This window comes from Somniosus microcephalus, chromosome 31 (genome assembly GCF_052327205.1).
Source record: "Somniosus microcephalus isolate GS21.2 chromosome 31, FLI_Smic_1.0, whole genome shotgun sequence".
NCBI classification, from domain to species: domain Eukaryota; kingdom Metazoa; phylum Chordata; class Chondrichthyes; order Squaliformes; family Somniosidae; genus Somniosus; species Somniosus microcephalus.
In genome coordinates this window covers 35,147,258-35,173,924 of record NC_141017.1, presented here as the reverse complement: position 1 = coordinate 35,173,924, position 26,667 = coordinate 35,147,258, and the positions used below count along the sequence as shown (strand labels likewise).

At 45.2% G+C, this 26,667-nt stretch overlaps 1 protein-coding gene across 3 annotated transcripts in view; it reads left to right on the top strand.

Annotated features, from left to right (window-relative positions):
• LOC147097728 (uncharacterized) overlaps positions 1–25,835 on the top strand; it is a 30,569-nt gene extending 4,734 nt beyond the window's left edge. Inside the window, exons 1-3 of one of the 3 annotated variants that reach the window (XM_085971770.1) lie at positions 18,999–19,278; positions 21,195–21,360; positions 21,455–25,835. In XM_085971770.1, coding sequence (XP_085827896.1) covers positions 21,470–23,017 — 1,548 coding nt within the window. In that variant the 5' untranslated portion in view covers positions 18,999–19,278; positions 21,195–21,360; positions 21,455–21,469 and the 3' untranslated portion in view covers positions 23,018–25,835. Of the gene's footprint in view, positions 1–18,998; positions 19,279–21,191 lie in introns of those variants that run through there. The other 2 variants (XM_085971768.1, XM_085971769.1) reach the window with 2 other exon arrangements.
• The last annotated feature ends 832 nt before the right edge of the window (positions 25,836–26,667 follow it).

The window sequence follows — 26,667 nt, the reverse complement described above, 5'->3', positions numbered from 1 at the left end:
GCAATGCGCCTCAGTCCCAACCTCAACACCACCCATTACTGCATCAGTGTGACATTTTCTCGTGACTGTATGTAGTGAGGCCACAAGTTCCGGCCAGAATGGAGAGGATTGGATAATTTCCCCCGTCGACTTCAAATCAAATCAAATCAACTTTTATTGTCATTGTTAGTGCACAAGTTCAGTACAACGAAATGTAGGCTTGCGGCTCCTGAGAGTGTACATTTAGATGAAGACATTTAAACATTCAACATACATTTGGCTTGTAATACATTACATAAACATAACCATAATAAAGTGCATTGGCAGATGTGCAGGCTTTAGAGTTTATTTGTGGAGTTCAGTAGGATGACAGCCCTGGGAAAGAAGCTGTTCCTAAATCTGGTCGTACGGGTGCGAATGCATCTGTAGCGTCTCCCAGATGGCAGGAGGGTGAACAGACTGTGGCTGGGGTGGGTAGGGTCTTTGATGATGGACCGTGACCTCCGTAAACAGCGTTTCTGGTATATGTGCTCTATGGTCGGTAGCCGGGTGCCGGTAATGCATTGGGCAGCTTTGACTACCCACTGCAGGGCTTCTGTAAGCAACAGGGATTGATTTTACATACATAATTAATTGTCCTCCACTCATTGCATTTTGCTGGAGAAATAATCCTGTTGTACTCGGCAGACTCCATTTGCTGTAGTTTCAGTGATGAGTTTGGAGACTGTGCTGTAGTTCATGTGTAAATAGACTCTGTTTGCTGTTTGATGAGTGACCTGGCGGGCGGGCAGTTAAAATCTCGCTGGCTCTTACCCGTCCGAAAGCCGCCAGGATGGCAACATCTGCGATTTGAACCTGCTCTCCTGAGCAGGCAGAAAGGACACCCGCCCGGAGCCAACAGGGGTCCTTCTTTACATAGGCATGTTGCGGCCCGATGACATCATTGTGACCCAACTGTAATTTTAACTCAGGCCTGAGCAGGGGAATCCACCTGGAGTTAAAATCGGGCCGACCTTATACCTAAAACCCAATCGTTGGCTGTGGCGGTAGCTTTCAGCTCTGAAGCCCGATTTTGACTACAGCTTCGATTGACAGGTTCAAAGTCCCCTCTATTATAAGCCTCAGTCCTTGCAAACAACCCTCAGCTCTATATATGGCAGGGAGCCCGCAATTTGTCACACCAAACCACTTCAATATGTTAATGAAGTTGTCGTCAGGAGCTTTCATTAAGAAGAAATGTACTCCATCAACTTCTGTAACCAAGGTAACATGAGTCATCATTAGTGTGCTGGGAGCTTTCAGCCAGCCCTGGGTTTCAATATTTGAACCTACAGTTTCTGTTTGAAGATCATGCTGATTAAACTGCTCAGTACTAAGAAGCTCAGAGAAGCTCTACACATATCTCTGCTTTGTGCTGTTAGCTGGAAAGGCTGATCTCAGCGGGAGCAGAGGTAGGGATGCAGGAACATAAGAAATAGGAGCAGGAGTCGGCCATTCGGCCCCTTGAGCCTGCTCCGCCATTCAATAAGATCATGGCTGATCTTCAACCTCAACTCCACCTTCCTGCACTATCCCCATATCCCTGATTCCCCTAGAGTCCAAAAATCTATCGCTCTCTGTTTTGAATATACTCAACGACTGAGCCTCCACAGCCCTCTGGGGCAGAGAATTCCAAAGATTCACCACCCTCTGAGTGAAGAAATTTCTCCTCATCTCAGTCCTAAATGGCCGACCCTTTATTCTGAGACTGTGACACCTGGTTCTAGACTCCCCAGCCAGGGGGAACATCCTCCCAGCATCTACCCTGTCAAGCCCTGTAAGAATTTTATATGTTTCAATGAGATCACCTCTCATTCTTCTAAACTCTAGAGAATATAGGCCTAGTTTACTCAATCTCTCCTCATAGGACAATCCTCCCATCCCAGGAACCATTCTAGTGAACCTTTGTTGCACTCCCTCTATGGCAAGGGAATCCTTCCTTAGGTAAGGAGACCAAAGTAGAACTACTACAACTGGCCTCAGCACTCCTGGCTAATGGAGGGGGAAACTAGCCGGGGTGCCCTGTTTTTTGCTGAATTTCACTGTGATCGCTCCTCAGAATTGTGCTTGTGGGCCCCATCAGGTGAGCACAGGATGTCACTCAGCTGTTCGGTCCCCTCTTCACAGTTGCATAGACCAATGACCTCGCTGTCTGAGCTTAGCCATGAAGACCAGCCATTTGGACGAAGGTGACCTCTGGAATTCCCTTCCTAAACCTCCGCGCATCGCAGTATTTCGTCATTCGTGATGGACGGCCAACCTTACAGATGCAGTGTAAACAACGACGACAGCTTGCATTTAAACAGCGTCTCATAGAAACAGAAGATAGGAGCAGGAGTAGGCCATTCGGCCCCTCAAGCCTGCTCTGCCATTTAATGAGATCATGGCTGATCATCCAAATTGAGTACCATGTCTCTGCTTTCTCCCCATATCCCTTGATCCCTTTAGCCTTAAGAAATATATCTAACTCCTTCTTGAATATATTTAATGAATTGCCCTCAACTGCCTTCTGCGGTAGAGAATTCCACAGGTTCACCACTCTCTGGGTGAAGAAATTCCTCCTCATCTCTGTCCTAAATGGCTTACCCCTTATCCTTAGACTGTGACCCCTGGTTCTGGACACCCCTGCCATCAGGAACATCCTTCCTGCATCTAGTCTGTCTAGTCCTGTTAGAATTTTATAAGTTTCAATGAGATCCCCTCTCATTCTTCTAAACTCCAGCGAGTACAAGCCCAATCGACCCAATCTCTCCTCATACATCATTCCTGCCATCCCAGGTATCAGTCTGGTGAATCTTCACTGCACTCCCTCCATGGCAAGAACATCCTTCCTCAGATAAGGCGATCAACATAGAGAATCATTCAAAGGCACTGCATAGCGACGTAATCAGGCAAAAACAGACTCCGAGCCAAAGGAGCAGATATTAGGAGGGGATTTGATCAGAGCTGGGATTTCAGGAGGGCCGTAAAGGAAGAGAGAGAGAGACGGAGGGAATTCCAGAGTGCGGGGTAGGTGGATAAAGTCACGGCAGCCGTCGGTGGGGTGAAGGGAGGGGCTTGCACAAGAGGCCAGTCAGGGGAACGAAAGGAGGCGAGGGAGAATTGAAGGACTGGAGGAGGCTACAGAGATCGGGAGGGGCAAGGCCATGAAGGGATTCGAACACGAGGATGGGAATTTAAAATTGGGGGAACGAAGCCAATGTAGTCAGAATGGACAGGGGCGATGGGTGAGCAGGATTTGGTGCTGAAGTTTCATTGCTTGCAAGACAATAAAACATTGTTTTTGCTGCTTGAGATTTGTGCAGTTTAATAGGCATGATTTCCCAGTAATATTCCATGTCCTAGTGAATTATTTTATATTAAAGCAGCTCTCCCATGGAGTTGCTTACTAGTATGCTCTGTAACCATGGAGTGTTGTCAACAAAGTAGAGTGGGATAGTGCGACAGGAAGTATGATTTTTAAAAAATTCATTCCTGGGATGTGGGCATCGCTGGCAAGGCCAGCATTTATTGCCCATCCCTAATTGCCCTGGAGAAGGTGGTGGTGAGCTGCCTTCTTGAACTGCTGCAGTCCGTGTGGTGAAGGTGCTCCCACAGTGCTGTTAGGGAGGGAGTTCCAGGATTTTGACCCAGCGATGATGAAGGATCGGCCGATATATTTCCAAGTCAGGATTTGGTGTGACCTGGAGGGGAACTTGGAGGTGGTGGTGCAAGTTTATGTTTTGATGCGACAGAAAGCAAGGATGGAAGAAAGCTGAATTAGATTGGGCTTGACCCCATGAGTTGGGCTACCCGTGAGCTCTGGGTGTGCGGCAAGTGTCTGCTCATCACTATTTGAACACATGGCGCAGATCCTAAAGAGCGGAAACAACGGCAATAACTTTACTGAGAAATATTACAGTAACTGGTCAGCTAAGAATCAGCTGCCCCTTTTGTGCTATTTTTATAATAAACTTCTTGTCTGTCGAGTCATATGGAATGCAAAAATATATGACGAGTGCTTTTCCCCAGTCCCCTCTTTATAAGAAATTCTTTCATTAGTACAAAAAGCTAGTCTCAACAAGACTTCAACTCAAAAATAACAAGCATGAACTGAGTACAATCTCCAACCAATATGCCAAAGTGCAGCACTAAATGAAAAGCATCACTTGATGAGCCATTGTGGTCATTACCAACCACAGCAAAGCCATAACCTTCTTCCACATTATCACTGCTGTGGATATTAGGCGATTTAAACCAAGGCTATGTTTTCTGACGTTTTGAAACGTATAAAATTCTGACAGGGCTAGACAGACTGGATGCAGGGAGAATATTTCCCCTGGCTGGGGGGGGTGGTCTAGAACAAGGGGTCACAGTCTCAGGATATGGGGTAGGACATTAAGGACTGAGATGAGGAGAAATTTCTTCACTCAGAGGGTGGTGAACCTGTGGAATTCTTTACCACAGAAGGCTGTGGAGGTCAAGTCACTGAATATATTTAAGAAGGAGATCGATAGATTTCTAGACACAAAAGGCATCAAGGGGTATGGGGAGAGAGCGGGAATATGGTATTGAGATACAGGAACCAGTCTGGTGAACCTTCATTGCACTCCCTCTAAGGCAAGTATATCCTTCCTTAGGTAAGGAGACCAAAACTGTACACAATACTCCAGGTGTGGCCTCACCAGGGCCCTATATAATTGCAGTAAGACTTCTGTACTCATACTCCAATCCCTTTGTAATAAAGGCTAACATACCATTGACAAGGGATGAGACTTGTCGTTATGAGTGAGTCAAGGATAACTTATTAGGAGTAAACTTAAAGCAGCCATCGGGATTCAGAAGGCAGTGTTCTTCCTTGACTATTATGAGGATGTGACATCACAAATGGACCATGGGAAACCCTATGCCATGGTGTACCTAGACTACTATAAGGCATTATTTTCTATTTTTTTTTTCTATTTTAATTTTATTTGTCACATAACCAAATACAACAAGTGAAATCCAGTCAGTGAAATGCTTTTTTCTTAACGAGCCGAGCGCACCAAGCAGCAAAGGACACTTGGCTGCCTGGTACGCACGGAGCCCGCAAGGACGGCAGCCATCTTCATCGGCGCCATCACAATAGGGTCCGCTCTCGCCTCGCTCCGCCTTTCCCGCACTCCTGCCTGACAATCTTCAGCCGTCGTGGTACCGACGTCCCGGGGGTAAGGTTACTATGGGTTTGTTCTGTAGATATGTTACTGGACGAGTGATCCAGAGGTTTGGATTAATGATCAAGTGAACGTGAGTTCAAGTCCCGCCGTGGCAATCTGAGAATTTCAATTCAGTTAAAAAAAAAATCTGGAAACCAAAAAAAAAGGCTGGTCTCAGTAAAAGTGACCATGAAGCTATCGAATTGTTATAAGAACCCAACCGGTTCACTAAAGTCCTTTAGGGAAGGAAATCTGCCATCCTTACCCGGTCTGACCGGTATGTGACACCAATAGAAATAAGTCCAAGCTAAAGGCACTACAGGAAACTTGGCGATATCCGGCACCGACGGGACCGAGCTGTTGCCGATCTATCAAAACTGCCGGACAGACCAGCGTTAATATTGAAGCATACGGAGGTTTTCATCTCCGTATCTGACAACAAACACTGTTGCTTAGCAACAGCTTCTAAACAGTCGGCCCGTACCTTGGAAGCGTCTCTGTAGCTTAGCAACAGCTTCAGAGAGACTTTCCAGAGCCTGACTGTTGGAAAAAAAAGCCACGAGAAGAAAAAAAACCTAACAAAACGGCTCCTGATTTCTGCCGGTAGATCGAGGTTTCCGGACATACAACTTCCGGATAAACCAAAGTCTCCTGTATATCTGAATGCGCAAAGCATTCGCAACAAAATAGATGAATTAATAGCACAGATAGAAATTAACACCTTTGATCTAATAGCCATAAAGGAGACGTGGTTGCAAAGTGGCCAAAGTTGGGAACTAAATATTCCAGGATACTTAACTTTTAGAAGAGGTAGGCAAAATGGAAAAGGAGGAGGGGTAGCCCTGAGAATAAAGGATGGGATAAAGACAGTAAAGAGAAAGGATCTTAGCTCCGAAAATCAAGAAGTAGAATTAGTTTGGGTGGAGCTAAGAAACGGCAAGGGGCAGAAAACATTGGTGGGAGTTGTTTATAGGCCCCCAAACAGTAGTTGTAATGTAGGGCAGAGTATAAATCAGGAAACTAGAGGCACATGTAACAAGGGTAATACAGTAATCATGGGGGACTTTAATCTACATATAGACTGGGCAAACCAAATTTGCAGTAATAGTGTGGAGGACAAATTCATGGAATGTATGCAAGATAGTTTTCTAGATCAGTATGTTGAGGAACCAACTAGGGAACAGGCTATATTAGATCTAGTATTGTGCAATGAGAAAGGGTTAATTAATAACCTTGTAGTAAAGGGGCCTTTAGGGAAGAGTGACCATAATATGATAGAATGTTATATTCAGTTTGAAAGTGATTTAGTTAAATCCAAAACTAGGGTCTTAAATCTAAACAAAGCAAACTACGTAGGTATGAGGGGTGAGTTGGTTAAGGTAAATTGGGAAACTACATTAAAAGGTATGGCAATGGACAAGCAATGGCTAGCATTTAAAGAATTAATACATAAATTACAACAAATATACATTCCTTTAAGGCACAAAAACCCCACAGGAAAAGTGATCCAAACATGGCTAACAAGAAAAGTTAAAGATAGTATTAGATCAAAGGAAGAGGCTTATAATTTTGCCAAAAATAGTAAGCCTGAGGATTGGGAGGATTTTAGAATTCAGCAAAGGAGGACCAAGAAATTGATAAAGAAAGAGAAAATAGAATGAGAGTAAATGAGTGAGAGACATAAAAACAGACTGTAAAAGCTTCTATAGGTATGTAAAAAGGGAAAGATTAGCAAAAGTAAATGTGGGTCCCTTACAGGCTGAGACAGGAGAATTTATAATGGGGAATAAGGAAATGGCAGAGAAATTAAATAAATACTTTGTGTCTGTCTTCACGGAAGAAGACACAAAAAACATCCTGGAAATAGTGGAGAACCAAGGCTCTAGCGAGAATGAGGAACTGAAAGAAATTAGTATTAGTAAAAAAATAGTACTGGAGAAATTAATGGGACTGAAAGCCAATAAATCCCCTGGACCTGATGGCCTACATTCTAGGGTTTTGAAAGAGGTGGCTATAGAGATAGTGGATGCATTGGTTGTCATTTTCCAAAATTCCACAGTTTCTGGAACGGTTCCCGCGGATTGGAAGGTAGTAAATGTAACCCTACTATTTAAGAAAGGAGGGAGAGAGAAAACTGTTGTATCCATGTGTTAATAGAGACACTGAAGACAGGAGTTGGTTTCACAGGTGTTTACTGAACAAAGTCTGGAGGGGAATTAACTGATACAACACAATATACAGGCTTATATAGCCCGAGTGGCCATTACCGGCATTACAGTACACAGGGGGCTCTTAAAGGCACATACACTACAATTCCTCCCCTTTTAGCCAACCAGTACATAATATTTTAAGTAATCATTAATTACATGTTACAAGAAAAATAATCTACACATTGCTGCAGTTAATCAATTATAAGTCAGTCTCTCTGGAGGCTTCCTGACTCGGTCCGGATAACGCCTCGGTGGTGTAGTAGTTTCTGGTGGTGTAGTAGGTTCATTTGGCAAGGCTGATTCGGCTTGAATGCCAGTGTCGGGTTCATCGGGTTCCAGTATCACCGGATCGGAGGTAGATACTATGGGTATCTCTACTTCATCATTAGGCATATAGAGTTGTGGTGTAGGTTGTCCCTTTTCGGATGACTCTATGATTTGGTCAGCATGGCGCCTTATTATGCTTTCTCCGATGTGCACGGTATACATCAGCGGTCCTAGTCGTGTGCAGATAGTTCCAGGCTGCCATTTCTCGGTACGGTAGTCCCGGGCCAAAACTTGTTGACCTATCTGGAAGGTTCTAGTTGGCCTTTCATTCATGCCTTGAAATTGCCGGTTCTCCACGTCCCTTCTGATGTTTGGCTTGATCAAATCCAGCCGGCATCTTAGGCTTCTATTGAAGAACATCATGGCGGGAGTTTCGTTTGTAACCATATGTGTTGCATTCCTGTATGCAAACAAGAAGTTATCCACCTTATGCTGAAGTTTTATGTCTTCATTACCCATGGCCTTTATGGCCTTCTTGAAGGTCTGGACAAACCTTTCAGCCAATCCATTGGTGGCGGGATGGTATGGGGCGGACGTGTAGTGCTTAACCCCATTGTTTTTTTAAGAACTTCCTGAATTCTTCAGACACAAATTGCGGTCCATTATCAGAACAGATCTGTTCAGGCAGCCCATTCCTGGCAAATATGGTCCTTAATACTGTGATGGTTTTTTCCGTGGTGGTGGAGGACATCTTTATGACCTCCGGCCACTTGGAGTGTGCATCAACCGCGATTAAGAACATTCAGTCCATAAATGGACCAGCAAAGTCGATGTGTACCCTTTGCCAGGGAGATGAGGGCCACTCCCATGGATGTAGAGGGGCTTGGGGTGGAGCGTTTTGGACCTTCTGGCATCCTAGGCAGCTCTTGGTCATTTCTTCGATGTCTCCATCGATACCTGGCCACCATACAAACGCCCTGGCTAGGTTCTTCATTTTCACTCCACCCAGATGCCCCTCGTGAAGCTCCTTTAGAACTTTATCCTGGAGTTTGGGCGGAATCACCACTCTGGATCCACACATCAAGGTTCCTCGGCACACTGACAGCTGTTCTCTTCTTTGCGAGAATGCTGGCAACAGTGGTTCGCCATGTGCTGGCCATCCCTTCACTGTTAAATCGTAGACTCGTGAGAGAGTCGGGTCATTTCTAGTTTCCCTTTCAATGGCAGAATTTGTTACTGGTAGACATTCGACTATGGTAGAGTGGAAAAGCTCCACTGGGTCTACGGTAGGTGCTTCTTCTACCGTTGGCAACGGTAGGCGTGATAAACCGTCAGCATTCCCATGCTGTTTTGATCCTTTGTATTCTATGTTATATTGGTGTGCCCCTAGAAAAAGGGACCACCTCTGTAGCCTTTGCGCTGTCATAATGGGAACACCCTTTTTAGGGTTGAATATGGAGATGAGGGGTTGATGGTCAGTCAACAAGGTAAATTTTTGTCCGTGTAGGTAATGGTTGAATTTCTTCACTCCCCATACCAGGCTGAGTGCTTCCCTGTCGATTTGGGCATAGTTACGCTCAGCTGAGTTCAATGAGCGTGACGCAAAAGCTATCGGCCGTTCCGAGCCATCAGGGAATTTATGCGACAATACTGCTCCTACGCCGTAAGGGGATGTATCGCACACCAGTCTGATTGGCAGTGATGGGTTGTAATGAGCCAAAACTTCTTTGGACGTGATTAAGTCTTTGCATTTATGGAAGGCACGTTTACAGTCTTCGCTCCATTTCCAAATTACTCCTGTTTGTAGCAGTTCAGAAGAGTTGATAAGTTCGGTAAAAATTTATGATAGTAATTTATTAATCCCAGGAACGACCTTAATTGGGAAACATTTTCAGGTGCTGGGGCTTTTATGACCGCTTCAATTTTTTCAGGTGACTTATGCAACCCTTCCTTATTAATTATGTGGCCACAATATGATATTTGATTCTGGAAAAATTCACACTTGGGGCGATTTGCTCGTAGGCCCCGTTCTCTCAGCCTAGTGAGCACCTGCTCCAAATTGGCAAGGTGCTCGTTGTCGTTTTCTCCTGTTACAAGGATGTCCTCTAGGTAGCATTGAGTTCCCGGAATCCCTTGGAGGACTTGCTCCATAGCTCTTTGCCAGATAGCTGGAGCGGATGCTACTCCGAAAACTAGTCGATTGTACTGGTACAGACCTTTGTGTGTATTTATTGTGAGATACTTTTTAGAGGCCTCTTCAACCTCCATCTGTAGATATGCCTGTGCCAAGTCAATTTTGGTGAAACGTTTCCCTCCGGATAGTGAGGCGAAAATATCTTCTATCCTCGGAAGAGGATACTGTACCGTGTGAAGGACCGGGTTTACAGTCACCTTGAAGTCTCCACTGATGCGAATTTTTCTCTGTTCTTCAGATTTATCATTATTCAACGTTTTCTTCATGACTGGGACGATGGGTGTTGCCCACTCGCTCCAATCTATTTTGGATAATACGCCTGCCTTTTCCAAATTCTGCAGCTCTGCCTCGACTGCTGGATGAATTGCGTATGGCACCGGTCTTGCCTTAAAAAACTTGGGAATTGCCGCATCTTCCACTTTTATTGAGGCGGTGGTGCCTTTCAAGGTTCCTAGTTTCTCTTGAAACACTTCTTTGGCGTTGGCCAAGATGTCTTTTAATCGCTCAGGTATGACGTCATCATCGTTTTTTTTCTTACTGGTCACCGTCAGTGCCTGAATGGAGTGCCAGTCTAAACGTATTTTCCTGATCCATTCACGTCCCAACAGCGGTGGACCACCATCTTGTAGAACGTATAAATACAACTTTTGTATTTCCTTGCCGTTGTATACAACAGGCACCCTTATTTTTCCTTTGGGGTATACTTTCTGCCCCGTATATGTTTTCAAGATAATGGATGTGTCTCTTAAAGGTATATGCGGAAATAGCCGCTCGTAATCCCGTCGATTTATGACGGTCAGAGCTGATCCTGTATCTAGCTCCATTTTAACTGGGGACCCTGCTATCGTGAGGGTAACCCAAATGGTCTGGTAATCTTCTTTGGCAATTACATTATGTAATTTGAGACAGCTTAGTCTCTTGTTTTCGGAGTCGCTATCGCTCTTCTGGTCTTCGGAGCTACTGTCCGTCATCATTTGTACCTTTCTGTACTTTTCTTTATTGATTTTTCTTTTCCTGTCCGTGGATTTTTTATGTCCAGATCGGCATACCCGTGCAATGTGTCCAATCTTTCCGCATTGCCTGCATGCTTTGTCCTTGAACCAGCAGTCCCTCTGGTCATGGGTGGATCTGCCGCAGCGATAACATCTCTCGAAACCCTGTGTCATTTCATGGGTGCCGAAGTCCTGCGTCTTTTGTTGTATCTCTGCAGCTCCTCTTGCGGCTGCTTCGTATGATACAGCCATACTGAAAGCCTTGTCCAGTGTTAAATCTTTCTCAGAAAGCAGCCTTTTCTGTGTTCCTTCACTTAGGAGACCGCAGACGAATTTGTCTCGAAGATAATCTGCTAGTCCTGCCCCGAATTGGCAGTGTTTTGATAGCTTTCTTAATTCGGTGAGGTAATCAGCATTACTTTCATTCTTGTGTTGATTCCTCTTGAAGAATTTGAATTGTTCCGCTATCAGCAGCGGCGTTGGGTTTAAGTGCTCCTGTAGGGTATCAACAATTTCTTTAAAATTCTTGTCCTTTGGTTTGGCTGGAGTGATTAAGTTTCGTAACAGCCCGTATGTCTTTGCGCCCATTAGATTTAGAAGTACTGACGCTTTTCTTTCATTTTCTATTCCATTTGCGGTGCAATATACCTCCACTCTTTCCACATATGTGGTCCAATCCTCTATATCGTTATCAAAAGCATCAATATTGCCAGACTTAGGCATCCTGGAAAAAAAATGGCGCTTCCCGCGCTTTTCTTTCTTTTCTGCAGAAAAGATATGGTGCTTCCCGCGCTTCCCCGCCGCTGCTGCCAATGACAATGCTGTTTTCCGTGGGTTTCCCTTCTTTTTATTTATTTATTTACAGGTGGAGACTCGTTCCCGCCGGACTCTCTCTGCTAGGTCTGAACGCCGACCTGCTTGCAGCGCCGGCCGTCTCCCGAGTGCTCTCTTCCCGTCTGTTACTGCTTGCCTCCGCCTTCGCTGCTTGGCCTGGCTGCAGAGCCAGCCGCTGGAGCCCCAGCCCGACGCCCAGGAAGGATTATTGCAGTACCTGCCACCAGCTCGACTAGCTGGTGAAACCACAGCTTTTTCTTTTTCTTGCTTTTCTTCGACTTTGGACGCCAGAGGAATCGATGTCCTTGAGGTGCTGCCGAATTGCAGGTAAGTCCGTTTCCAATTCGTCGCCACTGTTGTGTCCGTGTGTTAATAGAGACACTGAAGACAGGAGTTGGTTTCACAGGTGTTTACTGAACAAAGTCTGGAGGGGAACTAACTGATACAACACAATATACAGGCTTATATAGCCCGAGTGGCCATTACCGGCATTACAGTACACAGGGGGCTCTTAAAGGCACATACACTACAATTACGGGGAACTACAGACCAGTTAGCCTGACATCAGTAGTAGGCAAAATGCGAGAATCTATTATTAAGGATGTGCTAACAGGGCACCTAGAAAATAATAATAGGATCTGTGCAGAGTCAACACAGATTTATGAAAGGGAAATTGTGTTTGACAAATCCGTTAAGAGATTTTTGAGGTTGTAACTAGCAGAATAGATACGGGCGAACCAGTGGATGTGGTGTATTTGGATTTTCAGAAGGCATAGATACATAGAAGATAGGAGCAGGAGTAGGCCATTCAGCCCCTTGAGCCTGCTCCGCCATTCAATGAGATCATGGCTGATCATCCAAATTCAGTACCCTGTCCCTGCCTTCTCCCCATACTCCTTGATCCCTTTAGCCTTAAGAAATATATCCAACTCCTTCTTGAATATAATTCATGAACTGGCCTCCACTGCCCTCTGTGGCAGAGAATTCCACAGGTTCACCACTCTCTGGGTGAAGAAATTCCTCCTCATTTCAGTCCTAAATGGCTTACCCCTTATCCTTAGACTGTGACCCCTGGTTCTGGGCTCCCCGACCACCAGAAACATCCTTCCGGCATCTAGTCTGTCCAGGCCTGACAGAATTTTATAGGTTTCGATGAGATCCCCTCTCAATCTTCTAAACTCGAGTGAGTATAAGCCCAATCGACACAATCTCTCCTCATACGTCATTCCTGCCATCCCAGGTATCAGCCTGGTGAATCTTTGCTGCACTCCTTCCATGGCAAGAACGTCCTTCCTCAGGTAAGGCGACCAAAACTGCACACAATACTCAAGGTGTGGTCTCACCAAGGCCCTGTACAACTGCAGCAAGACATCCTTGTTCCTGTACTTGAACCCTCTTGCTACGAAGGCCAACATACCATTTGCCTTCTTAACCGCCTGCTGCACCTGCATGCTTACCTTCAGCGACTGGTGTACAAGAACACCCAGGTCTCTTTGCACTTCCCCTTCTCCCAATCTATTACCATTCAAATAATAATCTGCCTTCATATTTTTGCCACCAAAGTGGATAACCTCACATTTATCCACATTATAGTGCATTTGCCATATTTCTGCCCAATCACCCAACCTGTCCAAATCGTGCTGGAGTTTCACGACATCCTCCTCACAGCATACCCTCCCCCCCAGCTTTGTGTCGTCTGCAAATTTGGAGATATTACATCCAATTCCCTCGTCCAGATCATTAATATATATTGTGAACAGCTGGGGTCCTAGGACCGATCCTTGCGGTACCCCACTAGTCACTGCCTGCCACTCGGAAAATGACCCGTTTATTCCAACTCTTTGCTTTCTGTCCGCCAACCAGTTCTCTATCCAAGTCAATACCTTGCCCCCAATTCCATGTGCCTTAATTTTGCACGATAATCTCTTATGCGGGACCTTATCGAAAGCCTTCTGAAAGTCCAAATACACCACATCCACTGGTTCTCCCTTATCTATTTTACCAGTTACATCCTCAAAAAATTCCAGTAGATTAGTCAAGCATGATTTACCTTTTGTAAATCCATGTTGACTTTGTCCGATCCAGTCACTGCTTTCCAAGTGCTCTGCTATTACATCTTTTATAATGGACTCTAGCATTTTCCCCACTACCGATATCAAGCTTACCGGTCTATAATTCCCCGCCTTTTCTCTACCACCTTTTTTAAATAGTGGGGTAACATTAGCTACCCGCCAATCCATGGGTACCGTTCCAGAGTCTATCGAGTTCTGGAAGATGGCCAGCAATGCATCTGCTATTTCTAGGGCCACTTCCTTAAGTACCCTGGGATGTAGATTATCAGGCCCTGGGGATTTATCGGCCTTCAGTCCCATCAATTTTCCGAACACCATTTCCCTACAAATACTGGTTTCTTTCAGTTCCACCCTTTCATCAGACCCTATGTTCCCCGGCATCTCTGGGAGGTTATTTGTGTCCTCCTTTGTGAAGACGGAACCAAAATATGTATTTAGTTGGTCTGCCATTTCTTTGTTCCCCATTATAAATTCCCCCGATTCTGACTGCAAGGGACCTACGCTTGACTTCACCAATCTTTTTCTCTTCACATATCTATAAAAGCTTTTACAGTCAGTAAGGCATTCGATAAGGTGCCACACAAGGGGTTATTAAACAAAATTAGGGCTCTTGGGATTGGGGGTAATATACCAGCATGGTTAACGGACAGAAAACAGAGTAGGAATAAAGGGGTCATTTTCGGGTTGGCAGGCTGTAACTAGTGGGGTACCGCAAGGATCAGTGCTTGGGCCTCAGCTATTCACAATCTACATCAATGATTTGGATGAGGGGACCAAATGTAATATATCCAAGTTTGCTGATGATACAAAGCTGGGCAGGAATGTAATTTGTGAGGAGGATGGAAGCAGGCTTCAAGGGGATATAGACAGGCTAAGTGAGTGGGCAAGAACATGGCAAATGGAATATAATGTGGAGAAATGTGAAGTTATCCACTTTGGTAGCAAAAATAGAAAAGCAGAGTATTTTTTAAATGGTGAGACATTGGGAAATGTTGGTGTTCAGAGGGACCTGGGTGTCCTTGTACACGAATCACTGAAAGTTAACACGCAGGTGCAGCAAGCAATTAGGAAAGTAAATGGTATATTGGCCTTTATTACAAGAGGATTTGAGTACAAGAGTAAAGACATCTTACTGCAATTATATAGGGCCCCGGTGAGACCACACCTGGAGTATTGTGTACAGTTTTGGTCTCCTTACCTAAGGAAGGATATACTTGCCATAGAGGGAGTGCAATGAAGGTTCACCAGACTGGTTCCTGGGATGAGGGGATTGTCCTATGAGGAGAGATTGAGTAGACTAGGCCTATATTCTCTGGAGTTTAGAAGAATGAGAGGTGATCTCATTGAAACATTCAAAATTCTTACAGGGTAGATGCAGGGAGGATGTTTCCCCTGGCTGGGGAGTCTAGAACCGGGGGTCACAGTCTCTGAATAAGGGGTCGGCCATTTAGGACTGAGATGAGGAGAAATTTCTTCACTCAGAGGGTGGTGAATCTTTGTAATTCTCTACCCCAGAGGGCTGTGGAGGCTCAGTCATTGAGTATATTCAAGACAGAGATCGATAGAGTTTTGAATATTAAGTGAATCAAGGGATATGGGGATAGTGCAGGAAAGTGGAGTTAAGGTAGAAGATCAGACATGATCTTATTGAATGGCGGAGCAGGCTCGAGGGGCCAAATGGCCTCCTCCTGCTCCTATTTCCTTTGTTCTTATGTTATCCCATACCAACGTGATTGACTCTTAATTATCTAATCAATGTGGTCTTGCCAGTGACACCCAAGGCTGACAATGAATGAATAATTTTTTTTTAATGTTTGGGATGATTTAAGCGAGCTGACAATAGAAATATGTAGACTCGTATTATGTCCCTTCTCAATCTTTTGCTGTCCAATTTCATCGGCTTTTTCTGATAATCTAGCAATTTCGAATTCCAGAATTATCTTTCTCTTCTCTGACTCTCCTCTGAAACATCGATGTTGTTTTGAAGGAATATGGCCAGAACTCCTCACAATGCTCCGATTGTAGCCTCGCCATGGGACAGAAATCATGGCCTTCCAGCTGCGAGTGAAAGGCTCAATTTGCCAAGACACCCTCATAACTTCTGGTTATTTTAAGACTGTGCTTCAGAGTGTAGGCAGTAGCATTCATTTTAAAATCAGGAATACCTTTCCTTCGCTTTTTCATATATATATAATAACATTGTCTCCTTCTGAAACCTCCTGGCAGTCTTCTAGGTCTGAGCCAAGTCCGGCTTGTTTACCTAGCAGACATCAAACACACACCCCGAGACACAGCTTCAGTCGTTTCAGCGAAAGAATATTGATCTCGCATGAACCTTTGGAAAGAATCTGTGTTTTAAAAAGCAGCCTCAGAGTTCTACTTTGAAATCCATAACTTTTAACATCGGGAGCATGTGAGAAGCGCGAGATGATTACAGAATAATCATTCGGAAAAGCTGGCACTGTAAATAAATTTGCTGGCAACGATGATAGAAAACCCTGGAAACAGCAGTGAGAACTTTAAAAGTACAACAATTTGTTTATTTACTATTTTTAAAATGTAGGGTCGAGCCTTCTCATCACCCTGTTCCCTAAAATACATACATTTGTTTGCGAGCACAATTCCAACAAACAAACCCGCTTAAAATATACTGAAACGTCTTTTATTTTAAAAAGAAATGCATTTAGTGTTGTGAAGCAAAGGAGCAAGCTACCACCAAGTTTGAAAAGAGTTGAGAGAATATGGTATAAATCAAGAAGTTGTGATTATATGATGCCAAGTTAGGGTTTTGAAGATTGACGTCCGAGGGACGTGAGAGAGAGCTCCACAGTTTTGATGTCCTGGGAAAGCAGGAGTCCGATGAGAGTAGGGGCCAGTGCAATGGGGCTTGGTTTTAACACAGGGAAGGGGAAAAATAAGTTTGTAGGATGCTTTACTTGGAGCACAGGTTTATTATCTGATCAGTTGACATCCGGATCAGTCACCAGACATATAAAATACTGAGGGGGCTCGACAAGGTAGGTGCAGAGAGGATGTTTCCCCTCGTGGGGAAATCTAGAACTCGAGGGCATAGTTTCAGAATAAAGGGTCGCCCTTTTAGAACTGAGATGAGGAGGAATTTCTTCTCTCAGAGGGTCGTAAATTTGTGGAATTCTCTGCCCCAGAGAGCCGTGGAGGCTGGGTCATTAAATACATTTAAGGTGGAGATTGACAGATTTTTGCAAGATAAGGGAGTGAAGGGTTATGGGGAGCGGGCGGGGAAGTGGCTTTGAGCCCAAGGTCAGCCATGATCTTATTGAATGGCGGAGCAGGCTCGAGGGGCCAAGTGGCCTATTCCTGCTCCTATTTCTCATGTTCTTACGTTCAGACTTTACCCAAAATTGGTTGGGTGCGGGCGAGTGAATTTCCACAGGGGGTAATCCTCGGCCGGTGTTTCTGTTGTTTTCCTGGGGTTCTTCCATCACGGTTACGGCAGATGTGCTGGAGAACCCATGGGGAAATTCACCCCCCGTTGTTTCAGCCGACGTCAACTTGTTTTTGAAGGCGTCCATACCCGTCAAGAATCCTCGCTTTGATCCACCTAGTTGCTTCGATGCCAGAATTATCGTGTGTGCAGTCTGCAAGCCAGGTTGATAGCCACCTGGAGCTCAAATTTCAAAGGAAAGGTAGTGCCCCATTTAAGAAATGCAAGTCAAAAAGAACCATCACTCGCTTTAATAGCCGTGTTTAGTCCGACAATTTATTTTGAATATATTTCATTAAGCAGCGAGTGCTGATGACATAATCGGGCCAATTGGGAGGGGGGTAATGGGGAGAGCTGCTGACCCTAGCAGGATAATGAAGGTGCGTTACGGGAGACCACTGCCTTAGTGTGGAGGCTACTTCGGCAGCGCCTCCCAAACCCACGACCTCTACCACCTAGAAGGACGAGGGCAGCAGGCGCCTGGGAACACCACCGCCTCCAAGTTCCCCTCCAAGTCACACACCATCCTGACTTGGAAATATATCGGCCGATCCTTCATTGTCGCTGGGCCAAAGTCCTGGAACTCCCTCCCCAACAGCACTGTAGGAGCACCTTCACCACACGGACTGCGGCGGTTCAAGAAGGTGGCTCACCACCACCTTCTCAAGGGCAACTAGGGACGGGCAATAAATGCCAGCGATGCCCAGATCCCGTGAACAAATAAAAAAAAATGAATAAAACAGCATGATGAATATGGCATCCGAGGACATCATGTTCAAGTGACACAATATTTTATTAGAATTATAGAAATTTAAGGCGCAGAAGGAGGCCATTCAGCCCATCGAGTCCGTGCCGGCTCTCTGTAGAGCAATCCAGTCAGTCCCATTCCCCCGCTCTATCCCCGTAGCCCTGCAGGTTTATTTCCCTCAAGTGCCTCTCCAGTCTCCCCTTGAAAACATTGAGTGTCTCCGCTTCCACCACTTCCGTCAGCAGCGAGTTCCAGGTCCTCACCACTCGCTGCATAAAAATATTTTTCCTCACATCCCCCCTGTATCTCTTGCCCAAAACCTTAAATCTGTGTCCCCTAGTCCTTGTACCATCAACTAGTGGGAACAGCCTTTCCCCGTCTAGCCTATCCAAACCCGTCATAATCTTGTACACCTCTATCAAATCACCCCTCAACCTCCTTTGCTCTAATGAAAACAAATCCAGCTTCTCCAACCTGTCCTTGTAGCTAAGATTCCCCCATCCCCGGAACCATTCTGGTAAATCTCCTCTGCACCCTCTCAAGGGCCTTCACATCCTTCCTAAAGTGTGGTGACCTGAACTGGTCGTAATACTCCAGTTGTGGCCTAACCCGCGCTTTATAAAGGTTCAGCCTAACGTCTCTACTTTTGTACTCAATACCTCTATTTATGAAACCCAAGATCCCATATGCTTTGCTAACCACTCTCTCAATATGTCCTGCCACCTTCAGGGACCTATGAACATTAACTCTCAGGTCCCTCTGTCCCTGCACACTCTTTAAAACTGTGCCATTAAGTGTCTATTGCCTTTCCCTGTTCCTTCTGCCAGAATGCACCACCTCTAGCTTAGTCAACACTTGATTAGCCTAAACCAGTTGAGCGATTGCTACTGGCTCCTTGTTAGTGAAGCGCTGAAAGAACCTTTTCATTTCTACTTATTGACATGCTGTGAAAGCTTGCAGCTGGCTCAAATAGACCCCTCTGCCAGACAGCAGCACTAATCTCACAGCAGCCTCTTTAGATTTGCCCTGTCATTCTGCACTGGTTCCATGCTGTTTCCTGCGCTACACTGCAAACAACCGTCAGACAATCCCCGACGCTCCTTCGAGGACCTCAGCTACGCTACGATGACTGACGTGTCGACGATTTTTCTCCAGAAGTGCCCTGGTACACTCAGCAGCATTCGGTGCCTGTAAGTGCATCAGCGCCGTCCCTACGTCTATCAATGCTCCAGAGTCAGAAGTTAAGTGAAGAATAATTCTCCCCCAAGTGGAATAGTTCTTTCAAACTTTCAGCAAATACTCACAGGTAATCAGTATCTTTTTTTAATGGCTTATTTGTGACTTTTGAGATCAAATGCCGGCGCTAATCAAAAGGGGACGAGCATTTTTATCACAGTGAAATAGCCAAAGTAATATTCAAAATACTGGAACGCACTGCCTGAAAGGTGGAAGCAGATTCGACAGTAACTTTCAAAAGGGAATCGGAGAAATATTTGAAAGGGAAAATTTTACAGGGCTACGGGGAAAAGAGCAGGGGGCAGTGGGACTAATTGGAGAGCTCGTTCAAAGAGCCGGCACAGGCACGATGGGCCGAATGGCCTCCTTCTGTGCTGTACGATTTCCATGATATAGCCCCTCATCATATCTTAAAGCATTTCACACAATGAATTGCTTTCGATGAGTAATTGCGCAGTAATGGATAAACTGTTAAAATCACTTTCTCAGGACCTGTACGTTTCAAATCTATTTATTGCTGTGATTTTGTTAGCACTTGCAAAAAAAAAAAAAGGACATTCTCCTACTTTGGTTAAAGGAGAATTTCACTCCAGATTATAAAGTGTTTTCATGCCTAATTAAGCAAAAAACAAATCATTTATTTTTTGCAAACACTTTTTAACAATTATTAATTTACAACTATTAATTTACAGGACTTTACTTTCAGATCCACTTCTAGATCAGAGTTAAGTCAGTGATGTTCAATACACTGAATACAATTAAACAGAGCTCATGAATTTGGTTTGTTTTGTCAAATTCTTTTCTCACTCTAGATTATCCAACATTGCATGTAGCTTTGACCATTCCTGAGATCCTTTTATTAAAACTCATCATGTTGTAGGCAACCAGCCCTTTCTGAAATTAATAGTTTTGTGTTACCAACAGCTAAGGCTGAGTTTACTTTACAACTGCAGGTCAACAGCTGCATACAGATGTGGTATCAATAATGTAAGGATGACCCCAAGCTTCCGGTCGCCTGTCATTTTAATTCACCGCCCCATTCCCACTCAGACCTCACCATACTCGGGCTCTTGCATTGTTCCACGGAAGCTCAACGTAAACTCGAGGAACAGCACCTCATCTTCCGATTAGACACTTTACAGCCTTCTGGACTCAATATCGAGTTCAACAATTTCAGATCATAACCTCGGCCCCTATTACATTTTTACTTATTTTTATCCACACCTTTGTTTTGGCCCTTTCCCCCCCCCCTTTTTCTCTCTCCCACATGGCAGCTGTCTCCCATTCTGCCAGCGCATTTCACACCTAATCTAGAGCCGTCTTTTGTCTCCACTAGTCCTATCACCATCACGTCTCGTTTTGAATACCTCTTAATGTCTCTTCACTTCTCTTTTGTTCTTTCCCAGCCCGGCCTTTTAATCTATTTCATTTCCTGTGCTTTTCCAGTCTTGACAAAGGGTTTGACCCGAAACGTTGACTCTATTTTCTATCCACGGATGTTGCCTGGCCTGCTGAGTTTTTCCAGCATTTTCAGATGTTATTACCAATAATATAAATGCAGCCTAAACCCGGAATCGAGGCCTGAGCTGGCAATGGATCGGAGCGGGGGCGAGACTCAGCTCAGGAACCAGGGCAAGCCACAAATCCAGATTTACTGCTTGCACATGTTTAGCAGGGCAGTGAAGCAGAAACTGGTTCACACCCACGCTAAGCTCTTGTAGGACAATTGCACCCCGAGACAGTCAGAAAATGCCACTGGGAGTTGATTGGCCCCCCTGTAATTGTGATGCTGTGAGAACTCACACGGAAAAGGAAGGGGAGGAAGATTGGAAATCTGACGTGAAACAATACAAAAAGCACATTTCATTAAACGGACTCATGGATAGTCTGAGCTTCAAGGTGGTGATGTATTACGTGCATTTCTGAACAAGTAGTTTGTTTCTTTGAATATAATCGTCTTAATTGCTCTTGTTTGTATTTAAGCAGAAAGTTCCCTAAAGAACAACAACTTGCATTCATATAGCGCCTCTGATGTAGTAAAACCTCCCAAGGTGCTTCACAGGAGCGTGATCAACAAGTCTGACACCGAGCCACATAAGGAGATATAAAGCTTCAACAAAGACCGCGTTCTGCTCAAAAGTGCCAAGGCTCGGTACGTTGCAAAGCTTGAAAGACAGAAAAGACTACATTTGCAAAGATTTAGAAATCTGATCACTTGCAAACGATTTATAATCTTGGCTCCCCAGGATCTCAAGGAAGACATGGCAGGGGTCGAAGACGACAAGGAAATGACCACCCAGGCACCTGAAGAGCATTCAATTGAAATATCTGCTCCTGAGCGTGAAAATCAAGAGGCCCCAAATAAAGAGGAAGCTGTAGACCTCACAATAAGGGAAGATACATTTGAGAAGAATGAAGCAATTGAAGAAACGATGCTTGAGGAGATGCAACAAGAAGAAGAGATTACTGGTGAAGAACAATTGGCTGCAGGAAATGAAGGTGCTCAGATTGCAGGTGAAGAAGAGTTGGATCTTGAAACAAGAAATGAAAATGAGGACTCTGAACAAAATATCTCAATGGCGACTGCAACGGCACTTGAAGAAAGCCTCCTAGAAGCGGTGGACAGCACGGATGTCGAACCGAAAGCAGAACTATCAGATCGAAACCCATGTGCTGAAGAACAGTCCAATGAAAATAAAAATGAATCTGTGGCAGTCGATCAAAATCAATTACGAGAATCAGAAGGCAAGGACTGCACAGAGGAGATTGGAGAAGTCACAGCAGTGAAAGACATTGGACTTTGTGCTGCTTTAGAAGGCACAATAGGAGAAAGTATTCAAGAACCTAAAGATTCCCAGGCCCAACGTGCAGTTGATGAAGAAAAGACTGAAGGCTCAGTAAATACAGAGGAGATTCAAACTGGTTCCGAGGGCGTGGCCGATACTCTGGTAGCTGAACCTGACTTCAAGGAAGACTCTGATAACACAATTGAGACTCCTGTCAGTGTGAGCGATGATGACAAGCCAGAAGAATGCAGCACAGAAACTGAATGCACGGCAGGGCAGATGGAGTTATCTGCACACACAGTTACTGGTAACGGCTCAATGATGGCTATCACCACTGCGAGCCACAGCAATGGTAAATCAAGTGAAGGTGACACGTTGTTTAAGGAAACAGAAGGAGGAGTGGCTGAAGCACACGTGTGTCATGATCAAGAACCACCAGCAGATGCTGAAGCTGGACCAGAAGCAACGGCAGAAACACCCGAGACTGGTTTGCAAACATCAGTGGGAAATGTCGAGGCCGATTTAGAAATCCAACCCAAAAGTGTTGAAAAAATCCGAGAAACATCTGCCAAGGGTTCTGAAGACATACTGGTAGATATTCCACTAGCGCACGCTCTGCCATGTTTGGGAAATGTTACAGAATATCTAGGAGTTTCAGAGGAAGATCAGGACCCATCCTCAGCAGAAAGAACAACTGAAATTCCAGTTAGCGTGGGAGACAATGCAACGGAAGAACTGGCGAGAGAAGATGTTGATGAACAACTGCCCACAAACGATGCAGGACTCGGTCAGGATGTGCAAGCGGCCGAAACAATGCAAAGCACAGAAGAACAAGAGTCCAATCTGACCGAATCGGTGCAGGCCACGGAATCACCAGCAACAGTGCTCGGAGAGAGCGTGGGGGTCAGCAGTCCTAGTCTCCAACAACTGTGTGAGGCAGGAGTATCAGGGTCGGAGGGTCAAGACCCGCCAGAGTTACCAGCACCAGGAGATGGTCAGATAACGGTAGCAGGGGAACAATAGGTCTGCTTTGCTCATCTTGAGTCTTTAAACTACTTACTCAAGAAATGTAGTTGAAACCGGCCTGGTGGTCCAGTGCATTTACAAGGCCAGAAAATTAAAATACTTCCAATAACACCGTAAATTAACTAAAAGATAAAAGACAATTTTCAGTTATAATGAACACATTGTGTACAGGAATTGTGGGCAGGTTGTCCTATGGGGAAATGGGGGTTGTACAGCATTTATACAGGAGGTTAAACTCTCGCACAGCTCCTGTAGTTGTATGAGATGCTAGAAATATTTACATCATTTCCTACATTACCAACACAACCTGTCGCTCCATTACAGAACACATAAGAACATAAGAAATAGGAGCAGGAATAGGCCACTTGGGCCCTCGAGCCTGCTCCGCCATTCAATAAGATCATGGCTGATCTTGGGCTCAAAGCCACTTCCCCGCCCGCTCTCCATAACCCTTCACTCTTTTATCTTGCAAACATCTGTCTATCTCCACCTTAAATGTATTTAATGACCCAGCCTCCACAGCTCTCTGGGGCAGAGAATTCCACAGATTTACGACCCTCTGAGGGAAGAAATTCCTCCTCATCTCAGTTCTAAAAGGGCGACCCTTTTGATGTGTCTCAATAATTCCGAGACTCGATGTTAGCGAAACAAAACAAGGCTTTTATTAACTTAGAAGGTAACACGCAGTGGAGAGAGGTATCTTCCATCTGGAGGTCTGCAGTACTGGATATGAGGCCAGACTGAGCTTGCTTACATAGGGGCCAGGTATGGGCGGAGCCCTACACACAATACATTACAATATACAATACAATGGTGAGGAGACGGAACTGAGGTAAGGGAACTGAAACCTGAAACCAACCACAGTCACAGGCAGTGATGAATGGAATATTTCATCACACCTTTATTCTGAAACTATGCCCCCCGAGTTCTAGATTTCCCCACGAGGGGAAACATCCGCCCTGCATCAACCTTGTCGAGCCCCCTCAGTATTTTATATGTTTTAATAAGATCACCTCTCATTCTTCTAAATTCCAATGAGTATAGGCCCAGCCTACTCAACCTTTCCTCATAAGTCAACTCCCTCATCTCTGGAATCAACCGAGTGAATCGTCTCTGAACTGCCTCCAATGCAAGTATATCCTTCCTTAAATAAGGAGACCAAAACTGTACGCAGTACTCCAGGTGTGGTCTCACCAACGCCCTGTACAGTTGTAGCAGGACTTCCCTACTTTTATACTCCAACCCCCTTGAAATAAAGACCAACATTCCATTTGCTTTTTTGATTACTTGCTGTACCTGCATACTAACTTTTTGTGTTTCATGCACAAGGACCCCCAGGTCCCTCTGAACTGTAGCATTTTGTAATCTCTCTCCATTTATATAATAATTTGCTTTTTTATTTTTCCTGCCAAAGTGGATAACCTCGCACTTTCCCACATTATACTCCATCTGCCAAATGTTTGCCCACTCACCTAGCCTGTCTATGTCCCTTTGCAGATTCTTTAACACATGGCAATCCACCTCACATCTCCAACCTCTCACTCCATCACAGGCTTTCCCTACTTTAGCTGCTCAATATATTGGATGTAACAGCATTTCAGAATTGTCTGGAGGCACAAGAGTTACGCAGGTCTGGACTTTCCTGAGCATAAATGTCAAATCACACAGACGCCATTAAAACAATATTTTTTTGTGGGCTCCCCTGCTCCCATATTTCAGTTGAGCTACTGGGCAGGTGAGAGCAAGCAGGCAAGGCGATGTGGTACCAGGCTGCCTGCTGACTTTTTCAGCTAGGGAGCGCTGCACGTCATAGAGTCACGGGGAACGGTGTTAGAGATCAGAAGTTCAGCGATAGTTAATAAATCCATTTTACGCGGAAGAATTGCATATTAAGTTCCATTTTATATTAAGTTCTGTAGTTAAATCTTAGAATTAAAAAGCCTGCAAATGTAGCGGGCAGGCAGTACCTGTATGGCTGTATCGTCCGCATGCCCGATACGAGACTCCTAAAACAAGCGCTCGACTCGGAACTCCGACACGGCAAGAGAGCCCCAGGTGGGCAGAGGAAACGCTTCAAGGACACCCTCAAAGCCTCCTTGAAAAAGTGCAACATCCCCACCGACACCTGGGAATCCCTGGCCCAAGACCGCACAAAGTGGAGGAGAAGCATTCGGGAAGGCGCCGAACACCTCGAGTCTCTTCGCTGGGAGCAAGCGGAAGCCAAGCGCAGGCAGCGCAAGGAGCGCACGTCAACCCGAGCACCCCACCCACCCGCCCCGTCAACCACCGTCTGCCCCCACCTGTGACAGAGACTGTCGGTCCCGCATTGGACTCATCAGTCACCTGAGAACTCATTGTTAATGTGGAAGCAAGTCATCCTCGGTTCCCAGGGACTGCCTAAGAAGAGAAGTAAGGCTGTAACTGTCATATAAAAGTCTTGAGTTTTAGTCTTCTCGTGGATACATCTATATGTTTATTCTTTTCTGTACAAGTGAATAGATAAGATAGTTTGTGTTATGTCCCAAGGTCGTGCAGTGGAGATTTTTTGAGTCTTGTTATGTTGTGCTAATATCTAATGTAAAACCAAGAGTGGAGCCCATGGAGGAGGTGATGTGATAGCCTTTCAGCCAAGATTAAAAGCAAGACTATTGCACTGACAGGTGGAAGATTAAGAAGGCAGCCTTCAGAAGGGTTGAACTACAACTCACCCGACTGTAATGTGTGTATCTTCCTGCGGCAAAGCATCCTTTGTAACCTCGGCATGTTGGCCGTGCGCATATGTGACATTTAACTTTTAATAAAACTTCCAAGCGTTGGACTGCGTGTTAATTTCATCCTTGGCTTACAGGCACAGGGCTGCAGTGGTTTGCCTCTGTTATTGCGAAGCTCGCATTCCTAACGACGGGAAGAAGAGAAAAGCTGTTATATTCTGAAAGGCTTCTGCAAACACCTTTCAATAATGATTAATGAAGAAATGCATACATCTTAGAACATAAAAAATAGGAGCAGGAGTAGGCCATTCGAGCCTGCTCCGCCATTCAATAAGATCATGGCTGATCTTCTACCTCAACTCCACCTACTTCTCCCCACACTATTCCCATATCCCTTGTTTCCCTTAGTATCCAAAAATCTATCAGATTCAGATTCAGATTAGATTTATTTGCCATATGTAACAAGTACAATGGAATGCTTGTTCCCCGTGGGGACGCGTCAGCTATACATACAGCGCCGCGTTCAGAGTCAATACAATGGCTTCCCGTGGCAGTGGGAGCACGATGTCCCTCAGCCGCTCCGTCCTCCTCTTCACCGCGGCCTCCTCCTCACTGTTGCCGGCTCCATGTGTGGTGGCCTGCTTCTCCTGCTCTGGCCGCCATGCCCGGCTCCCCTCCTCCCATCCGGACTGCGAGTTACCCAAAATGGAGCTGCCGGCCGACGTGCTGCAGCGTGTCGTGAGTCTTGAATATACTCAATGACTGAGCATCCTCTGGGGTAGAGAATTCCAAAAATTCACAACACTTTGGGTGAAGAAATTCCTCCTCATCTCGGGCCTAAATGGCCGACCCCTAATTCTGAGACATCTTGTTGTGACCTGGAAAGCACTGCCTGAAAGGGCGGAGGAAGTAACTTTCAAAAGGGAATTGGATAAA